This window comes from Geospiza fortis, unplaced genomic scaffold (assembly GCF_000277835.1).
Source record: "Geospiza fortis unplaced genomic scaffold, GeoFor_1.0 scaffold54, whole genome shotgun sequence".
Classification (NCBI taxonomy): Eukaryota; Metazoa; Chordata; class Aves; order Passeriformes; family Thraupidae; genus Geospiza; species Geospiza fortis.
This window is the reverse complement of record NW_005054301.1, coordinates 15216711-15235661: the sequence shown is the minus strand read 5'-3', so window position 1 is coordinate 15235661 and position 18951 is coordinate 15216711. Positions and strand designations below refer to the sequence as shown.

The 18951-nt window shown below is 37.4% G+C and overlaps 1 protein-coding gene across 1 annotated transcript in view; it reads right to left on the bottom strand.

The window, feature by feature from the left end:
* EIF2AK4 (eukaryotic translation initiation factor 2 alpha kinase 4) overlaps positions 1-18951 on the bottom strand; it is a 43152-nt gene that overhangs the window by 19459 nt on the left and 4742 nt on the right. The window contains exons 3-21 of the mRNA XM_014310804.1: positions 17338-17453; positions 16094-16196; positions 13355-13528; positions 12423-12503; positions 11832-11980; positions 11411-11526; positions 10607-10764; positions 9666-10201; positions 9184-9293; positions 8486-8643; positions 7731-8143; positions 6929-6998; positions 5735-5818; positions 4407-4529; positions 3855-3959; positions 3560-3617; positions 2787-2866; positions 947-1048; positions 331-381 (exon numbers count right to left, since the gene is read on the bottom strand). Coding sequence (XP_014166279.1) covers positions 331-381; positions 947-1048; positions 2787-2866; positions 3560-3617; positions 3855-3959; positions 4407-4529; positions 5735-5818; positions 6929-6998; positions 7731-8143; positions 8486-8643; positions 9184-9293; positions 9666-10201; positions 10607-10764; positions 11411-11526; positions 11832-11980; positions 12423-12503; positions 13355-13528; positions 16094-16196; positions 17338-17453 — 2787 coding nt within the window. The remainder of the gene's footprint in view (positions 1-330; positions 382-946; positions 1049-2786; positions 2867-3559; positions 3618-3854; positions 3960-4406; positions 4530-5734; positions 5819-6928; positions 6999-7730; positions 8144-8485; positions 8644-9183; positions 9294-9665; positions 10202-10606; positions 10765-11410; positions 11527-11831; positions 11981-12422; positions 12504-13354; positions 13529-16093; positions 16197-17337; positions 17454-18951) is intronic.

The window sequence follows — 18951 nt, the reverse complement described above, 5'->3', positions numbered from 1 at the left end:
TTCAAAAGGTTTAAGTAAAAAGTTAAACAATTGAGCTGCCATTTCTCTGAGCATAAAAAGTCAAAATTGTCCCTCAGAGCTTTAAAGATGTGCCAGTGAACTCTAAATTTGTTCATGACTGTGCTCAGAGAATTTTGTGGATAAATATATTCCCATGCCAACTTAGAGTATTCTTCTGAGGTTTTATTTCTTACTCTGTTCTAATGCCATGTAATGAGAACTTGGCAGAGAATACTAGGTGGGGAATTAAGTGGGAAATTAAGAGGCAAAAATTATAATCAATGTTTTCTGAGGAGGAATACCTAATATTTAAAATATATTCAAAATTACCTGCTTTGCATGCTTGACTTCATCAAAGTCCTTAGGAAATACAATTGCAGGCTAACAAAACAAAAACCAAAATCCACATTTGAATTTTAACAAGCAGTCCAGATTGCTTAGATTAGTCTTACTTTTAAGTTCTACATATTAAACAGAGAAACAAAGCATTTCCATTGCCCATGAAAAAACAAACAAACCAACAAACCAACCAACCAACCCCCACATGGCAAATTAAATTTATTTGAGGAGCTAGAAGGTGCACAACAAAAGTACAACCCATAATCACAAGCATTTACCAACTACAAATAGCAACTCATTTCTGAGAAAGGCCCACCAGGCCTAAACCTAAGTATACTGAAGAGATGATTCCTTTATCTGACATGTAATAATTAATTTCACAGATAGAACACAGACTGATGGCAATACCATTAGAATCCACAGTGCATTAAAGGAATGTCAGTGCACCAGTTCCAATTGTATTCTTCACTTTTCATGATACATTTTACAAACCTTACTTTTGAGCACTCCCTATGGCAACATTTTTTGCTATATTTTGCATCCTTTTGCTTCTCTTAACAAACTATTTGATGCATAGAATTAGTATGTTTCATAGCTGTGTACTTACCAGCCTTAGCTGACCAAGAACAAAGATCCTTTCTGATGCAGTATTCATAGGATGGTAACACATTTCAAAGAATATTATACCTAGGCTGAACAGGTCCACTTTCTAAGGAAGAAAAAAATGAAAACTTGTGTGTAGTATCTATCAATTCTCTGAAGACAAAAAAGCAGAGAAAAAAAAATCCCAACAAACGTTTAGGTCAAATGTAACAGTGTATTAAAGCTGGAGAGAAGGCTGGGTTTTTTCTGTGTCTTTTTGTATGTTTTTATTATTATCTGTTTTTAAAGCTTTTTTGTTAGAAGACATAATCCGTTAAAATTTGGTAGACTTTAAAGCCTTCTATCATCACAGCACTGCAATGTATAAATGATGGTTGCACTTGAGTTGTGGTCAGCAGCTTAACAGCAAAGTGAGGAGCAAATGCTCCTCAGGGTTAGGCACTGGGACTGGCACCGTTTAACATCTCTGTTGGTGACATGGACAGTGGGACTGAGAGCAGCCTCAGCAAGTTTGCTGGTGACACTGGGCTGTGTGGTGCAGTTGACACGTTGGAGGGAAGGGATGACATCGAAAGGGATCTTGACAGGCTGGAGAGGTGGGTCTGTGTGAAACTCATGAAGTTCAACAAGGCAAAGTGCAAGGTCCTGCACATGGATTGGAGCAATTCCAAGCACAAATACAGGCTGGGCAGAGAATGGATTGAGAGGAGCCATGAGAAGAACCTGGGGATGTTGGCTGACAAGACTCTCAACATAATCTGTCAGTGCACTCACAGCCCAGAAAGCCAAACATCCTGTGCTGCATCAAAAGCAGCATGATCAAGTTTAAGGAGGCGATTCTCTCAATCTACTCCACTCTCATGCTATCTCAGCTGGAGTGCTGCATACAGCTCTGGGACCCCCAACATAAGGAGAACATAGATCTGCTAGAGCAAGTACATGGAACAAGTCCATAGGAGGGCCACAAAGATAATTAAAGGAACAGAGCACTCCTCGCATGAGGAAAGGCTGAGAGAATTGGAATTGCTTAGTCTGGAGAGAAGGCTCCGTGGAGACCTTAGACCAGCCTTTGAGTACCTCAAGGGGACCACAAGAATGCCAGGGAGGGACTTTTTACAAGGCCACTGAGTGATAGCCCAAGGGATAATGGCTTTAAAATGAAAGAGGTAGGTTTAGACTGAATATTAGAAAAAAAATTCTTCACTGTGAGAAAGGAACAGGTTGCCCAGAGAAGTTGTGGATGCCCCATTTCTGGAAGTGGTCAAGGCCAGGTTGGATGGGGCTTGAAGCAACCTGGTCTATTGGAAGGTGCCCCTGCCCATGGCAGGGTGCTGGAACTGGATAAGCTTTGGGATCCCTTTCAACCTAAACCATTCTATATTTCTATAACTTCCACTTTGAAAACATTTCCTTGCCTTGAAATACAGTTTGTCTCTGCATATAAACAGGGTTCTCTTTGATGGAAAAAATACACCCCCACCTCCCACAATCACAGTCTAGAAATCCAGCACTATATTACCTTTAGGTAAGGTAATATAGTGTATACTATATAAAAGGTAAGATTTCTATCCTATTCAGTTACAGAGGCCCTCTATCATTACATGCTTTCAACTTGAAGTTGCTTGTATCTAGTCACGATCAAGCACAGGCAGAACAACTGACTTGCCCACATCGTTCTATCCTTGGTTTCCTCTTGAAGGAATGTTTAATTCCCCTGATTAGCATAGGAGTCAACGACATGCTGTTCCACACTGAATTAATCTTGTCAAGGAGGAATGACCCAAATCATACCTGCTACATCTTAGATTCCTTGCTACCCTTGCATTAAATCTACTCAATCATACCTGATTGTATGTAGATTTCGTGCTTCCTTGGACCTCTGGGCTGACGTACAGAGCGGTGCCAACCATCCCTGTCAAGTTACCTAGGTGGCAAAAGATGAGAGCACCAGTTTCAAGAAAGTCAGAGAGAAATGCAGCATCCATATCAAGAAAAAACTTGTTCATGTTCTCTTTCTTCTGGTAGTACAGTCCATACTGAGAGAGACCCAGCTGAGAATACTTTGACAAACAGACAGTTCTTACCCTCACAGGTCAAGTATCTGTGTCTGTCTGTAGTAACTAAACCTATCTATTGCTTTACAGACTTGTAGTAGGTCAGCACACAAATGTTACAACTAAATTTCATCGCCATTACATTTGTCTTTAAACATACCATGTACTGAAGTTCCCTCAAAACACCATATTCAGTCTCTAGCTAAAATCAAATCAATCGACCAAGGACACTGAAGTCTTGAAATTGTTCTATATGGGCAAGAGGACACAAGTGCAGATGGAACAGATATACAGGCTCTCTCTATACCTCACCATGAGGAAAGCATTGATCTAAGGCAGAAGACTAGCAGAGGAAGCTAATTAATTCTTAGATAAGAGGCAAAACTGCCAGATTATAATACAGCTACCCAACTTGGTGGCTGGGGGAGGGGTCACACCCCTGGCTTTAATAAAGAGAAATTTTATTTTCAAAGAACAAATGGAAATTTTAACAGCCTATACAAGACCGCAGAATATAAATGCTTGCTTAAAATAATTTATAACAAGTTGCAATGTAAACTAACCTGATGGGTCAGACACAGCAGAACCATCCGAGAGATTTTCCTCTTGTTTAGAAACCACCTGAAACCAGCAAAACAGTCATATTGTAAATGACACGTGAAATACTTCTGTTGGCCGTTCTTGCCATTTGGGTTGGCAGTGCATGGTTTAATTCTAGAACCATAGAAATTTAAAAGAAATTTATAGCATTCTCAATATATAAACATTGTGGTCATTTAATTTATGTTTTTTGGGTTTTTTTTTCAAATTCAAAAACCAAATTCAAGAGCTTTTTCATTCACTTTAAGCTATACTTACTGCATTTGCTGGATAATCTGTAGCTAAACCAAAATCACCAATTTTCACATGATCATCTGAATCTAAGAAAATGTTCACAGGTTTCAAGTCTCTGTGGATCATTCCCTGTTACAGGAAGACAATAAAAAAAGACCCACAAAATGTTAAAGAATAAACATTATTCAAAATACAAGTCCTTATAATGGACTAGAAAACCATATTACATACTTTTAATACAGTGGGAGACCTACTGCATTAAGTCACTAAAGATCAGTCTTGAAGACAGACTATAATTTGTAGCCCAGAAGCCAGAAACAATTTTCAGTGGTACCAGATATCTAACAGAATGTTTTTAAAAGATGGTCAGATTTTTATGACTAACGGGTAAAATCTGAAGTGGTTTATTATAAAATTCATGTTCATGATAAAATATAATAAACTCCAAGAACCAACTAATAATGGAAAAGGCAAAGAGAGGAAACTTGCTAATGCATGCCCCAAGATGAAGAACCCAGAGAGAAAGAGGCATAACACAGATATTATGTACAGGTCATAACTATCCTATTTACTGACCTTCTCATGGATGTAAGCTAACCCATCCAAAATTTCTCGGAAAAGCCTCCAAAGCCGACTGGTATCTTCATATAACCCTTGGTCAATAGTGTCCCTCAATGTGCTCTTTTCACAATATTCCATCTTCAGTTGTGCATTCACAGGGGACAAAGGGAAGAAAGAACAGTTTTGTTAAGAAAAGACACTATCAGAAATGCGTATCTGTACACATATTACTGCCTGGGCTCAGGAGCAAATAGTATCACCAAAAAAAAAATCAGCTATTTGGAATTCTCCCGAAAGCTGTCTTTTAGCTACAAACATGCATTCACTTCTGGGTCCTACCTCATTTTCTGGGACAATGGTATGAGCCTGCAGAGTAGCATATTCTCTAACATAAACATTAACAACAAAGTGAGACCAGCCAAGCCATAATATGTGATAAAGCCAAACCACAAAGAATATCTGGCTTTATTGCACTTGGCGTCTAAACTGCTTTTATTATGAATATACACAATGCACACAAATAAGCTTATTAAAAACTAATTCCATCTACTTGTAACTTCCAGACAAGCTCAAGCATTAAGTGCATTATAAAAAATTGCATATCACCACAGAATAGTTTGCTATGATATATAGCTATAAATAGTTTCTGGGAGAAGTTGACTAACTCCTAACACAAAGGAGGTGTCAGCAGAATAGCCTGAAGCTGCAACTCTGCAGGAGTTTAATTGTGTGCCTACTGTTAGAGCCATACAATGGCTTCACAGATTACTGATTTCTATTAAAATAAAATGCATACACAATACTGTGCTTTTGAAGAGAATGAGGAAGTTTTCACACGTGTGAAAGAAACTTTCCCTCAGGAATTTAGCATGGTAGACTTCAACTCCACATTGGGAATTAACACCAATTAACAACCAAACCGAGGAACAGCTAGAGTGTTGGGTATTGGGATGGATATTCTCAACAAATAAGCACAAGGCAAAAGAATGCTTTGAAAGCCACAGACTCAAAGGTTGGCTCGTTGGGTTGTTTTATGGTTAGATCAGGAATTGCCAACTTTTAGCTGTACACGAGCAACACCAGTTATCCTATTACACACTATGGCACTACCAAACTTTGTTCTCTCCAGGCACAAATATAGAGCCTTGGAAATCACAACAAATCACATGCACTGCACAGCGCCTTCCACCAGCTAAGCCTTCAGAAAACCAGTCTAATGCAAAAACAGCACTGAACTTGTTTGCATTTTTAAAGGTCATTACTTCTCACAAAAACCAGCAACTAGTATCTGCGGGTTGAAATAAATTGTATCCTTTCATGTGAACACAGGAGCACATTTGTACCTGAATGTACAGATAATGCACTGTCTGAACGACTGGTGTCCTGTCCTCTCCTCCATGGCTGTTCTTTTCATTGCCTTCTTCATTCTTTATCACAATGAAAGTAGCAGAACAATTAGCTACAGGAAGATGTGCAGACTTTTTTATTACATACTACTATTTTTTAATGGGTGGAATACATTGATGAGAACTCAGCTTCTATAGATAGTTTGAAAAAGAGCAAAGTAATACAGTGAAATTTTGTAATACTATTGCATCTAAATAAACTAGAAAAACAGGTGTGACCAATTCTCAAAGTGAAAATGAATAGAATTTTGCCATTATTAGACACTGAAGGAAAAGAATTCTGGAAGAACTAGATGAATCCTAAATCTCAAGTTGTGTCATATTAAAAAAAAGAGAAAGATGAGATTTGAAACTAGAAGATAGAAAGCTTGCTTGATAAAAAATGCAATCCCCATCCTCAACCAACAATTTTGGTATGGTGTGTATACATATACATATATATTGAGAAAAGAATGCACTGCTATATTATCAAATGATATACTGAAAACCTTTTCTTGCCAATGTACATTATAACAGAAAGAGGAAGGAGATGAAGCTTTAAGTAAAAGCATGTTACAGATCATCAGGGTTGGCAGTGACATACTGTAGATGCTGTAGAAGAGTGTGCATTAGCTTTCTAGTGATACAGTGCACTGTCCACAGCAAGTGCTGTGACAGAATCTTAAAATCAACTAAAACCTTAGTCATTGTACTCACTTCCCCTCTCTTTCAGACTGTTAGCAGTATGCATTTTGTCTGCTCTAAGAAGTTGCATATGAACACATATATTGGTTAAAATCATATAAAGGCAGAACAGAATTTCAACTTTGAGAGGTGCAAGACCATGTAATCCATAACTGTTAAATCATAAACACACTGAAGTGTTAAATTTGCAATAACCTGGGTCATGACTAAAAAAACCCCATATTTACCTCAATAAACACTTCAGGAAACAGAATCCAGATTAGCTGCATCTGACTGATTTCTATGGGATGCAGCTCACAATGGCATATCACTTACTCTAACAGACAGGTAAGGTTATGTTTCTGTAATTACAGCAGAAGTGAAATAAAACTTCTCAACTGACCTGTTTACTTGTCAAAGACTATTTTATTATATTTTCATTTTCAATAACTTTATCTTTACACTTACTGGAGAATGACCTTTACTATTTTCATCTTCATTTTCAAAAATTATTTCACTTTCAGAATCTGTGGTTGGCCTGTTTAAAAACACAGAAAGAAAAAAAAACTCAAAAGTTCTGCATACCAAGTAATATTTACTAAAGAATTTGGAAATTATTTTGGGGGGTGGGATCTAAGCTTCTGCTGAACACTTTCTATACACTTTGAACAAAAAAAGCAAAAAAAACAATACCCAGAAAAGCATCCTGCTTGCAAAGAAACACTTCCTTTGACAGTCCAGTTCTAAAAGGGAAGGTATATATTTGCCATCAGTAAAATTTAATTGCTATATCCAGTAAGCAGAACTGAGATAAATGTATTTAATTACTTATACAAAAAAATCACTGAGACAACTGAGCCATACACAGAGGAAGGTATGGAATACACTAATAAAAACCAAAACAAAAAAGGGCAAGTTTGATATTTTTCAAGATTTGTAATATTTCTGTTATTCTTTATTAAAAAAAATTATTCTCAAGGCTGGAAAAGACAGTGAAACATAAGGTAAGCAGTCATGCATTCTGGCACAAATAAGCAGCTTCAAGAAACACACATCAAAAAAATTTCCATATAGATTGACAATCCTTAGCTAGAAAATTTCCTCTTCTTGGCTCTGTGACTGCTGGCACATAGACTGGTTTTGAACAAGGGGACAGAATAAAAATGCAGTAAACTACTTCTGACAAAAGAAACGAGAACGGTAAGACACAAACTTGGAAAAACTAACTCTGCTCACACTCCCTATAGTGCCAATACTGAAGCCAACTTACAAAATTGAATGGGAGAACACACCATCACCATCATCATCGTCATCGCTGGACTCCTGATCAGCTCCACTGAATTTGTTGCTGGAGGATCTTTCACATGAAGTGCTCCACTCAACTGAACTTGTCAAACATGGAGGGGGAGCATTCGTTTCCACATCATTTGTCTCCTCAGTGGAAAGGATGAAGAGACCAGCTTTGGGGGGCACTCTCCTCTCGTCAGTTGTTCCAGATGTTGACACAGTGGGAACAGGACTTTCATGTTTTTCTATCCAAGCATTGTAATACCTCACAATATTCTCATGGTTCAAGCGGGAAAGCAACGTCACTTCTCCCTTAATCCTCCGGAACTGCTTGCTGGTGGGGTTTATGCGAATACGTTTCACAGCATAATAGCAACCATCAAGCTTATTTCTCACCTGCAAAATTCAAATTAATCTAAAGTCAAATGCTTACAAATGCCTTACCAAGCAGAGCCAGAAGAATAATTTCACGAAACAGGAAGTCTCCCTTTCACCTGGAAAATGACTACAATTCAAATCCAAGCTTCCTGATACTGACAGGCTTCTCCCCAATCTCCCAGCAACCTCTTGCAAGTAACTTTTCATACTATTCAATTCCAGATAAAAACCTCAACACAGGCACAGCACCAGCAGACAGTAAATAAAATCATACAAACATTGAATATATTTTTCTGCTTCAGAGAAAACAAACATATCCTCAAAAAGGTTTCCACAGAGGAAACCATTTTTATACCATACCTTGATGACTGCTCCAAAGGCCCCTTTACCAAGTAATTTTAGCTCTTCAAACTCATTGTAGTATCGTGAAAATTGTCTCTGTGTTTCTGTGAAGAATGAAGCACTGGATATCTGACTGCTGGGTACAACTGTCTCCATGCAATCTATACCTGCTGAATCTGCAATGAAGACAAAGTTACCGTCACTGGCAATATGGGGGTAAGGTGCTAGGGACTGTCAAATAAGGAACAAGGAGGAGACAAAACATAAATAACTTCAAGTGCAACTAAACCCTAAAATACAGAAGTGCTCTGCTGTGTAAACCTCTAGTTCAAGCATAAATCTTAATACTGTTTTTAATTACAAACATGAATTATGCTGGACAAAGGAATGATTTTAACAAGAACTTAAGAAGGAAAGGTCTCATTGGAACACCATCTTCCAAGGACAAAGTTAAATCTATATTTACACCATGCAGGAGGTGGATGACTTTACAGGTTTCTTTAAAGCATGAGCTGCTTCTACAGAAGAAAAAACAGTAGTCAGTCCACCCCAGCCAGTGTTGCACAGAGAAGTTAAAGATCACACTACCACCTTTTAAGTTAGTTAATTTAACACTCTTGTGCAGTCTTGTGAAGCTGTAGCACAACACAATTTTTCTTACTGCAGGCATGTAGTTCACTTACTTAGCAGAACACAGGAAGAACCAAGTTCCTTACCATCTAGATTTTCTTCAGCTACAGGTATTTTTATTCGTGGAATGTTTATAAAACTATGTTGTAGCAGCTGCTGAGGAGTCCATCTTTCTTTATCTTCCAAGCAAACACACCTGTTAGCAAACCACAGAAAGAACTATTTCATGTCTGACATAAATGTTAGAAGAGTTTTTATTATATCTAAGAAATTACTACCTCCATCATTTAGATGGGAATCAGAAGCAAAGACAGACTAAATGGCTTATCACAGTGATACACAGTTGGTGGCAGAGCAGAAAAAAAAGAGAGCACCAAACCTGCTTTCCCAAATCCCAGATTAGCAGCCTGAGCCATGAGATCAACCTCTTCTATAAAAACTACAACTAGCAACACAGGAAGACCTATCCTTTAAAAAACTGTTAAAAACTTAAAACAAAACCAAACAAAAACCAAACAAATAAACCAAAAATCAAAGACAAAAAGATACAGGAATGTGACAAACATACTTTTCTAGAAAGTCTTGAAAGTCAGCAGGTAAACTGGTAGGCACAGCAACTGGGAATTCCTTGGTTACTTGGCCCTGGCTGAGTGACAGCAGAAGTAAGCCCAGACGCCACACATCTCCTTTTTTCCCAGGTTTGTAAGGAAGACCATCCTCACTAAATCGAACCTTGGTTTGCTCAAAAACATCAGCTTTGCAGATGTCAGCTAAGCGCTTGGAAATGCTGTAGTCTGTGACCTTGATGTTTCCTTCAGCATCTACCAGGACACTGGAAGCACAAAGGACCTTGTGCACTACTGAATTATTGTGCAAGTAGTCGAGAGCTGACAAGATCTGGATCACGTAATGGCGCAACTGCTCAACAGGAACTGGAGTCTCTTTGTCCAAGTATGTAGAAAGGCTGCAACCACTTATGTACTCCACTAAAATATCCACCACAATTGAGTTGTCCCGTTCTTGGAGGTTCATACATTTGTAATGTACTATGTTTGGGTGACTTAGCTTCACCAGTGAGCTGAACTCTGTTTCTGCTCCCTGAAGCTAGTAGAGAAACACAACATAACATGGATTTTGTCATATCTTAGGACACATTACTAATAAAATATATAACAAAAACAAAATACTTCTAAAATATATGACATCCTCATACTTCTCTAAAAAGGAAGTATTGTGCATTGGAGAAAGTACAGCTTTGATTCTAACAGGTAAGCTTGATTTGTTCTTTCTTCAGAATTTCAGTATTTTGTTTATGCATAATTGCAAACATGCTTTTTATTGTAAAGGAACTCCTGAATACCCCAACACACTCATTTTCTTTCATGCTTAGATACTAGCATTTTCAAGTTCATTACCACCCTCTCAAGCTTAATATAAACTAGTAGCCTAAAGAAAAACATCGAATCTCACCTAATCTTTATTAAGCCAAATGCAAAATATAGGTATTACCTGTTTCTTAGACTTCTCAATCTTTTCTATTTCATGAGTTGTAAGAAACTTTCCCATCTTTTTTTGCCAGTGCAGAACCCACTCATATATTAGAACAAAGTCTCCACTGTGAATTTCCAAGGCATTGTAGACAGATTTACCAAGCTGTTCATCTCTGCCTATACACAAAGGGAGAGAAGAGGAACATGGTTTCTGTTTCTAAGGATTTGACAAAAGGTCCTGCAAATGCTAAATAAATACCAGTAAGACTGTTTTCTAAAGTCAGAAACATAAACCTACTTAAAACTAGACAAGACGTGTATCTATATAGTAAGTATGGAAAACATCAGGCTTGATGAGACTGAATGCTATGTAACAGTACTCAAATGAAAGCAATCACATGTTGACAAAAAACTGCTGCACATTTTCAAGAATTTCACGTTTTAATAAATTAACAACTTTCCTGCTTAGCAAATGCCAAGTTCTACACATAGTAACACAATTGTTCATCCTCAAACAGCAAAATAGGAAAATTTTCCTTTTCCAAAAGACTTTCAGGCTGTTCATCCATCCACTGAGGAACTGCTATGTTGAAAACAAACAATGAAAACATCTGATGGTCTATCCATGTGGGCACTCCATGGAAATCTTCCATCCATGTCCTGTATTAATGTTTTTGCTAAACCTGCTGGTTTTATGCCACTGCTATCAGCAGCAATGGAAGGAAAGTATCCATTTCCAGCCCTGTGCTTATCAGTGGTTTCACATGTTACTGAAAGAATACCAAATCCCAGCATTTCAAGTTGCAATTGTAATTTTGCTTACCTAGACATTTTCCCTTATGGACAGTAAGCTGTCCAGCACCACTTGTGCTGAAGTTCAGAACTTCATGATTTCCAGGGGACTCTTCATTATTACTAACAGAAAGCTGACGTTCTCGTCTGCAATGTGAAGAAAATATTTTTCTCCAACTCAGAAAGATACTGTATTTAAAGTCAGGAGTTGAAAACATTAAAACTTGGAAATTTACCAAGTTACCCACAGCACATAGCTTAGTTAAACCATGACAAATGAAGGTGGGGGGGAAGTGGCAGGGAAGAGACCAAAATGAACAGGTCAACATCATGGCACACTATTCTCTTGCCTTCAAATTTCACTTTGTAATCTAATGTTTGCAACAAAAAAACCCCAACAAACAAACAAATAAGTAAATAAATCTAAAAAATCCACATGCAAACTGACGTACTTGGAACGTCCAGCTGAATTAGGTCGGTGTTTATTATTCACCCCATGTTCCAAACAGCTCCCATTTAAACGTGAAGCAACTCTATGTCCTGCAGTGTCTCTCCTGTGAGAATCTTCTTGATTTGTCAGAGCAGCTATTTCCAAACGTTCCTATAAATCAGGAAAAAACCAAGTAAGTGCAGAAGCCGCTCCTCTCATCAAAATATGCAAGTATTTAGTTATTACTCTATGAAGTCATGCAGATCACAGAAGAAATATGTTTTCATAATAAATGTACACATGAGGCCAAAGAAAAAGTGCTGAGATTTCAGAAAGGACATTTCAGCACTGTCCATGGCAAGAATGCAAAGAAACTGGAAACATTATATACTAGCCTTTTTCTATGTCTGTTTGAAAACATCCACCATGATACACTCAAGATGCTAGTATATTCCAGAAATAAACCCCAGAAATAATCAAGAACCCATTTTAATTTAGATCTACTAGAAGCCCTGAATAAGCAAAGATGTCCAAGTACTTTTTACAAGTACTGTTACAGTACTGGGAAGAACTTACTGCAATGATTGTTTGCACACCTGCTTAGAAAGAATACCTGTTTGGCAATCTCTTTCTTTTTTCTTTCTTCCCTTTTCTCTTCCTCCCTTCTCTGAATCTCGTTAAGGATTTCACGTTGCTGAAATAAAATTTCAGTTGTTAGAAATGCAACAGTACATGCAATGTAACTGCTAAAATCTTACCCTGATTTAAAAGTAAAGAAGTTACAATGCTGATTTTTTGGAAGTGTTGAAAGAGGACTTAGAAGATGTCACAAGAATAAAAAAATATAAGTAAACTTAGCTCTTCTGAGGAAGTTAATAATATCAATTGTATGATACAGGAGAATGGAATTGTAAATTACTTCTACTGCCAGACCCAACAATAAAGTTTCATGCACACACAAAAAAGACAGGGAGATAAATCCAAGTGATCTTTTAAAAACTGGAGCTATTCTATCCATTTTCCCCACAGAGTGGAGACTTCACACTACTAGCCCCTGTGAGACTTGGATGAATCCCCTCATTTCTACTGAAGGAAGACATATTGGTGGTCTGACATCTCTTCAGGTTAAATCTGTGGCCCTCTAGAGATGCCTGTCACAGTGAATGTTCCAGTCACCCTAGAGTGAAAGAAGGTATGATTACCTGTCTGCCTGGCTAACACTTCCTAGTTTACAATGGAATGCACTTAATATGTACCTCTGCTTAAACTTTTGTATAAGGTCCTCTTGATAAGGGATTTTTATAGGATCAAGAATCAACATTTAGGTTTCTTTCAGGCACAAATATTTCCTTGGGTTAAAACCACAATATTAAAATATTACAATTACAGCAGCAGATAGTTCATATAATACACATTGACCAACTCATACTGGCAGGTCTGACAAGTTAATAATTCACTAAAACTCACCATTACGCAGATTGATTTTAAAATCTTGATTATGTTATTTTAAGAATATATGGTTAGTCACACTTTGGTTTCTCTTACCTCCTGCTCCTCTCTTCTCTTAACTTCTTGTGCCTTACGCAATTCCTCCTGAGCCAATCTTTCCTGTTCTTTCTGATGATTTTTTAGCATTTCCTCATGAAAAGACTTGGAAGGTGGTTTATTATACTCACTGAGAAATGACTGTACATGGTCAGCAAGTTCAAATATCATCACCTGAAAGAAAAAAGGTACAAATGAAATGCAGAGTCAAATGATAGCCAAATGCTACCCAGCCCAAAAAGCAACACAGCAGAAGCATGACTGTCAATTTTGTTACTTATCAGGGAGAATTTATCATATTTCACTAGTTTTTGTCAGAACTATTTATTAATAAATTGTAACAGGAAAAAATCCCTGACCACAGTAGCAAAGATGGCAAAAATTATTGAAAAACAGACAACGTAAGCCATCTTATTTTTCTAACAGAAAAGTGAGCTTTAAAAATAATTTTCTCATCTTCTTTTAGGCATAATCTTTTTACTCCCCCAGATAAGGGTTTATCCTTTGCACTTATCTGTTACTGTACCTACTGCAATGAAATAGTTATTATTTCACTGCTAGCCACAAATCCAACCCTTCCTCTGTAAAGCAGTCTCCCCTTTAGAACTGTAAAGTCACAAAGTGCTCCATATTCATATAGCTACAACCACTAAAATAAGAACTGCACTGAAACCTCTGCTACATGGCTTGCCAGGTTGGAATTAATTTTCAGTCACTGTTTACTTGAACTATTGATGATCTATTGACCTGTCAGGGCTTAAGCTTTCAGCAGTCTACTAGCATCCCCTTATTAGTTCAAGCACTCCACAGTGCTAAGAGACCACTTTAGCTCTAAAATTAAGGAAGAGTACAGGACAAAGGTGCAGTCAGCAGCACCACTGAGCAGGATCTGCATGTACAGGTGGGAGATCAGCCAAATTAAATTGTACCATCTGCCTGTAACAGGGTGACATTTAGAAGATTCTCAAACACTGAGTCCCCTACTTGAAAGTAAGAATGAAGGCAGGAGGCAATTCAAAATAGAAAGACCAGCACAATATGCATAAATCTGACACGTGCAACTAGATTATCTTTCCCAAGTTACTATTCAGAAGGCAAGGCAATCATTGCATGCACATATGTATTAAAAAAACCCATCAAAAACAAGAGAAAACAATAATTAAAAAAAACCACTGACTGTTTGCTGTTCAGTTTCAATAGGTGGTTGAGGTATTGTCAAACTTTCTGTATCTCACAATACAATTTAATAAGGAATACTTGTCAAAGTAGAGAGAAAAGTTATCTCCCTTTTTGCTGCAGATAAAGTAATTCAGTAAATTCAGTAATTCACTAAATAAACTGCATATGCCATTCATACAAAATGTGTACCATACATGTAACTCACAACCACATCTACACTTTGCTGGAGCAAGCATGACTCTTTCTTTGGAAAATTAACATTACGAAAATGCATGACATATATTTAGGTCCTTTCAATAAGATCAGAAATCAAACTGGGACTTGGAAGCCCTACAGGCTAATAATTCTTGTGGCCACTTGTGAGCAAAGTATATATTGTATGGTTTTGTGGTTACTTAGAGAATTTAACCCTTGTACTTCCTATGAATTGTCCATAGCACTGTCATTAGAAAAAACCTGACAGCAAACAACCACCTCCCACGCCCTAAATTCCAGAAAGCTTTATTAAACTGCTAATTTCCAAAGATACAGAAAAATCGGAGGAAATTCTTGGTAACCGAACAGAACGTATCTAGCTAAAACAATTATTGTGACAGTATCTGCAGAAACATTGGCAATCAAAATACAAGTATGGTATTCAAATGGAAAAAAGGCTTGATGTGGCAGGAGTGAATGACAGATAGCTCCTGCTAAACCTGTAAAGCTGACAGGCTTGGGAAACTGAAAGCAAAATATTACCCCACTTCAGCCTATTATAACGTCCACAGCTGTGTAATACTCACTTTTAAAAAGACAAATGGAGCTATTGAAATGTGTTCACCTGCAACATTTCCAAATAGTGATAAGAAACATACCAAACCCCCTGCTTTTACCATGAATTCTTTGTTTGCTTGTAATTCTTTGAATCATTTCATCCCTCAACAACAGAAAGGCATTGTTAATACTAAACATACCCAAGGATGTATAAAATCCCTTAAAAGAGATAAAAGGTCTAAGCTTCCCATGTCTCTTCATCTTTCCTTTTTTACCCAGTTCCAGGGAAGTTCAAGTATCACTACTCCTAACACAGAAAAAAAAGGGACAGTGGCATGGAGTGACTGTACTACAAAGTGTTGAGTTGGTGCTGGAACGAAGGCCTTTTGCCCTCCAGTTCAGCGTTAGGTGAACAAGATCAGGTGGAAAAACTCCCCAGGTAACCACTGTTTGCTTAAACAGATAGGGCCTCTTATGATATTCAAATCAATCTGAAAAGTGCAGAAAGCTCTCGGGTTTACAGTCAATATTGCTTTTCATACTGCCAAATAACCCAGAACCTTTAAACTTAATAACATGAACCTTTAAACAGGAATAAAGCTTGCAGTATTTATACATGGATTTTGAGAGCATCCATAGTCTGAACTTTCATTAATTAGAAACATTCCTAAGAAAGACAGTCCCTCCTTCCTTAAAAGCAATGCAACTTATACTTCCAATGTGGATGTATTCCACTATATTATACCATACACCTTTAGAACTATTTAGGTTCAGAGTATATTTCTCAAGGAAGTGAAAAGCTCTTACCTCTCCACAGCGCTGTTTTGCTAATTCAGCTAGTCTGGATTTTAGTTCATTTATTTTCTCATTTGACAAGCCTTTTGAATTTTTCAGTTGTATTTCAGGAACTCTGTGGGACAGTAACAAAACATAAAAAAGTCCTCATTAGAAAAACTGAGTGTAAAAAGCAACAGATTGTTGGTAAAAATTGTGTGAGGGAAAAGAAATGGAGTTCATAGTCACTTGGCAATTATAGTCAATGCTTAAATAAGCAGAATATAAATATTACATATACAAGATAAAGTCAGAAATACTGTATTGTATTTCCTATAATCAAATTTTCCGGTTGCAGATTACCTCTTGGGAACACTTAACAGCAGAACTACCAAAGAAATCCTGCACAGTCTAGTAATTCAGTTCTTAACCACTAACTTTCTGAACAAGCCATTTAAAACATTACTAACATAACATTTAGATGTTTAAAATTTATGTATCACCACTATACAGGTAACACAAACCCTAAGAAACAAATGCAATAAATGAATATCAGCTATATTTAAAAATATTTAAAATAAAGCAAAATGTCTGTAGATGTGTTATTTTAAATGAAAACAAAATAATGACAGTAGCTGTTACAAACCTTGTTACAGGGTATAACTGAGCTATCACTTAGTAAGGAAGAGCATTTCCCTTCTACAGCACTCATGCCACAGCAGAAATGGATGGACTGAAGGGAGTTATGTTTTGGACTACCAGTGGTATAAGAACTGAACAAAATAGGGCACAGAGCAACACAGCCCAGGAATCACTTGCCAACACAAAATGGTGGGGCAGGCTCATCACCTACAACTCCTTCTACAGGCTCTATGGAGCACTCTTCCAAAAGCTAATCCAACAGAAAACAGAACAACAGATGGCTTTAAATAGAAAGGAGATTCAGTCTGTCTCAGGTGAAAGAGCCAGGAGTTCAAGAAGTTTAACAAGGGCACTAAGATGGTGGCAGGTACACCTGTGGTTATGTATCTCCAAGCTACAAACTGGGGCTGCAGTTCTGCACTGACAAACTCATCCCTATTATTCTTCATTGCACAAAAGACTAAATCCAATTCAGGTGCCAAAGTTTAGAGTTGGATATTATAAAATACCCCAGGCTTAATAAATACTGACATGCAGAAAGCAAGACTGAGCGATGAATAAAACTACATGCCTTTTCAACTTACACTTTACTACAGAAAGCAGAGAAAAAAGGTTATAGTTTAATGTTCACTTACGTATCAGGGTAAGTGTGTGGACACTTGACCCACAGATCAACTTTGGCATATACTTCATTAGCACCGGTCAATCCCTGAGGACGCAGAACTAAGTTAATTTCAGGAGGCTGTCGTACCTAAAACACAAACCAAAACTGATTGAAAAGGTTTACTTGGTTTTGCTTTAATGAAAACACACAACTCTCAATCTATATTATAGTAGAATACAGCTTACACCATCCAAACCATGAAAAAACTACATTAATGTGTTGACACTGCTCAGTAGGAGTGAACAGGTCCACTGACTATCATGGTTTATCCAGTATATTTTTACAATTTCTTAAGATAAGTGTAGTTAGTTATTAGAAAGATGATTCAGACTGAGCAAAAATGAGGTTCTATAATAAAACTTCTGTTCTGCTTACAGTAAGAAAGCAGTAGAAAAAAAATAAACAACAGAGGTTATTTATATCACAAACTGAAGCATTCATTGTAATGACAGCATTTTTCTTTAGTGTTAGATTACTAACCCAGGCATTATTTTCTTTTCCAACATGGCAACAGACCATAATGTCACACTGATATACACCTTACATGGCCAAAACAATGGACAGTATTTTTTTTCTGTAGAGTGTTTTGCTATAAACCAGAATTTTAACAAGCATTGCCTTCTCCATCCCTACCCTGTTCAAATCACCTACTCAAAATCAGAATAAAGTAAAATATGCCCATATAAGTATTCCCAACATTTTCTTTTCAATTAAGTTTAAAAACAAACAACAAAAAACAACAACAAAACAACCCAGCCCTTAGTAACATGAAAAACAGAGAGGGACGTAAGACCACATGGAATAACAAATACAGAAACAGATGGTAACTACCCCCTTTGCTTTTCTAGCAAGGAGGAGAACATCTCAAGTGAAGAGGATATCAGGTATGACCTTCAATACAGAGTGAACACTTCTGGAAACCCAGCAAATTACTGAGAGTGTTCTCATCAAACTTCATAAGAAGAGAAGTCACAAGTTGCTGCAAAAAATGTAAGTTCAAGTCTCTGGCACAAAAGAAAGCAGGGGATATATAGTAGACATTCAAGACAAAAGCATGCAAAAAGAAACAACAGTAAAAGTGAACCTGTGGAACAGAACAGTGACCATTATCTCCAGATACAGGAAAACAGTATCGTGGACACAGCTGGAAAGGAAATATCAATTTGATGGGGACACAAAAGACAAATGGGACACAGTCGTGAGTACCAACTCTGAGCATTAACTAGCTGTAATTAAAAAACCTCTACACCTATAAAAATGAAAGCAAAACTATTATAATGGAAATAGGTGCGCTGTGACAAAAGCACAGCATATAATAACTATGTAAACATTGTCAGGTGTACCGATGAGATTAATTAATTGAGCAGGTATGTAATTAGTAGACTAAGGAATGAATTGAGGCATTATTTAAAAGCCTGACAAATACTTTAAATGCAATTTATGGATACAGCACTGATTATAGAGCGAGCGCTTTTATCTCGAGAATCAATCGCAAAGGTGGCCGGTTGCAGGGCTTGACGGAAGGACCACGGGCAGGCAGCGAGAGCCGCGACACGTCAGGCAAGGAAGACACGGAGCGGCCCCA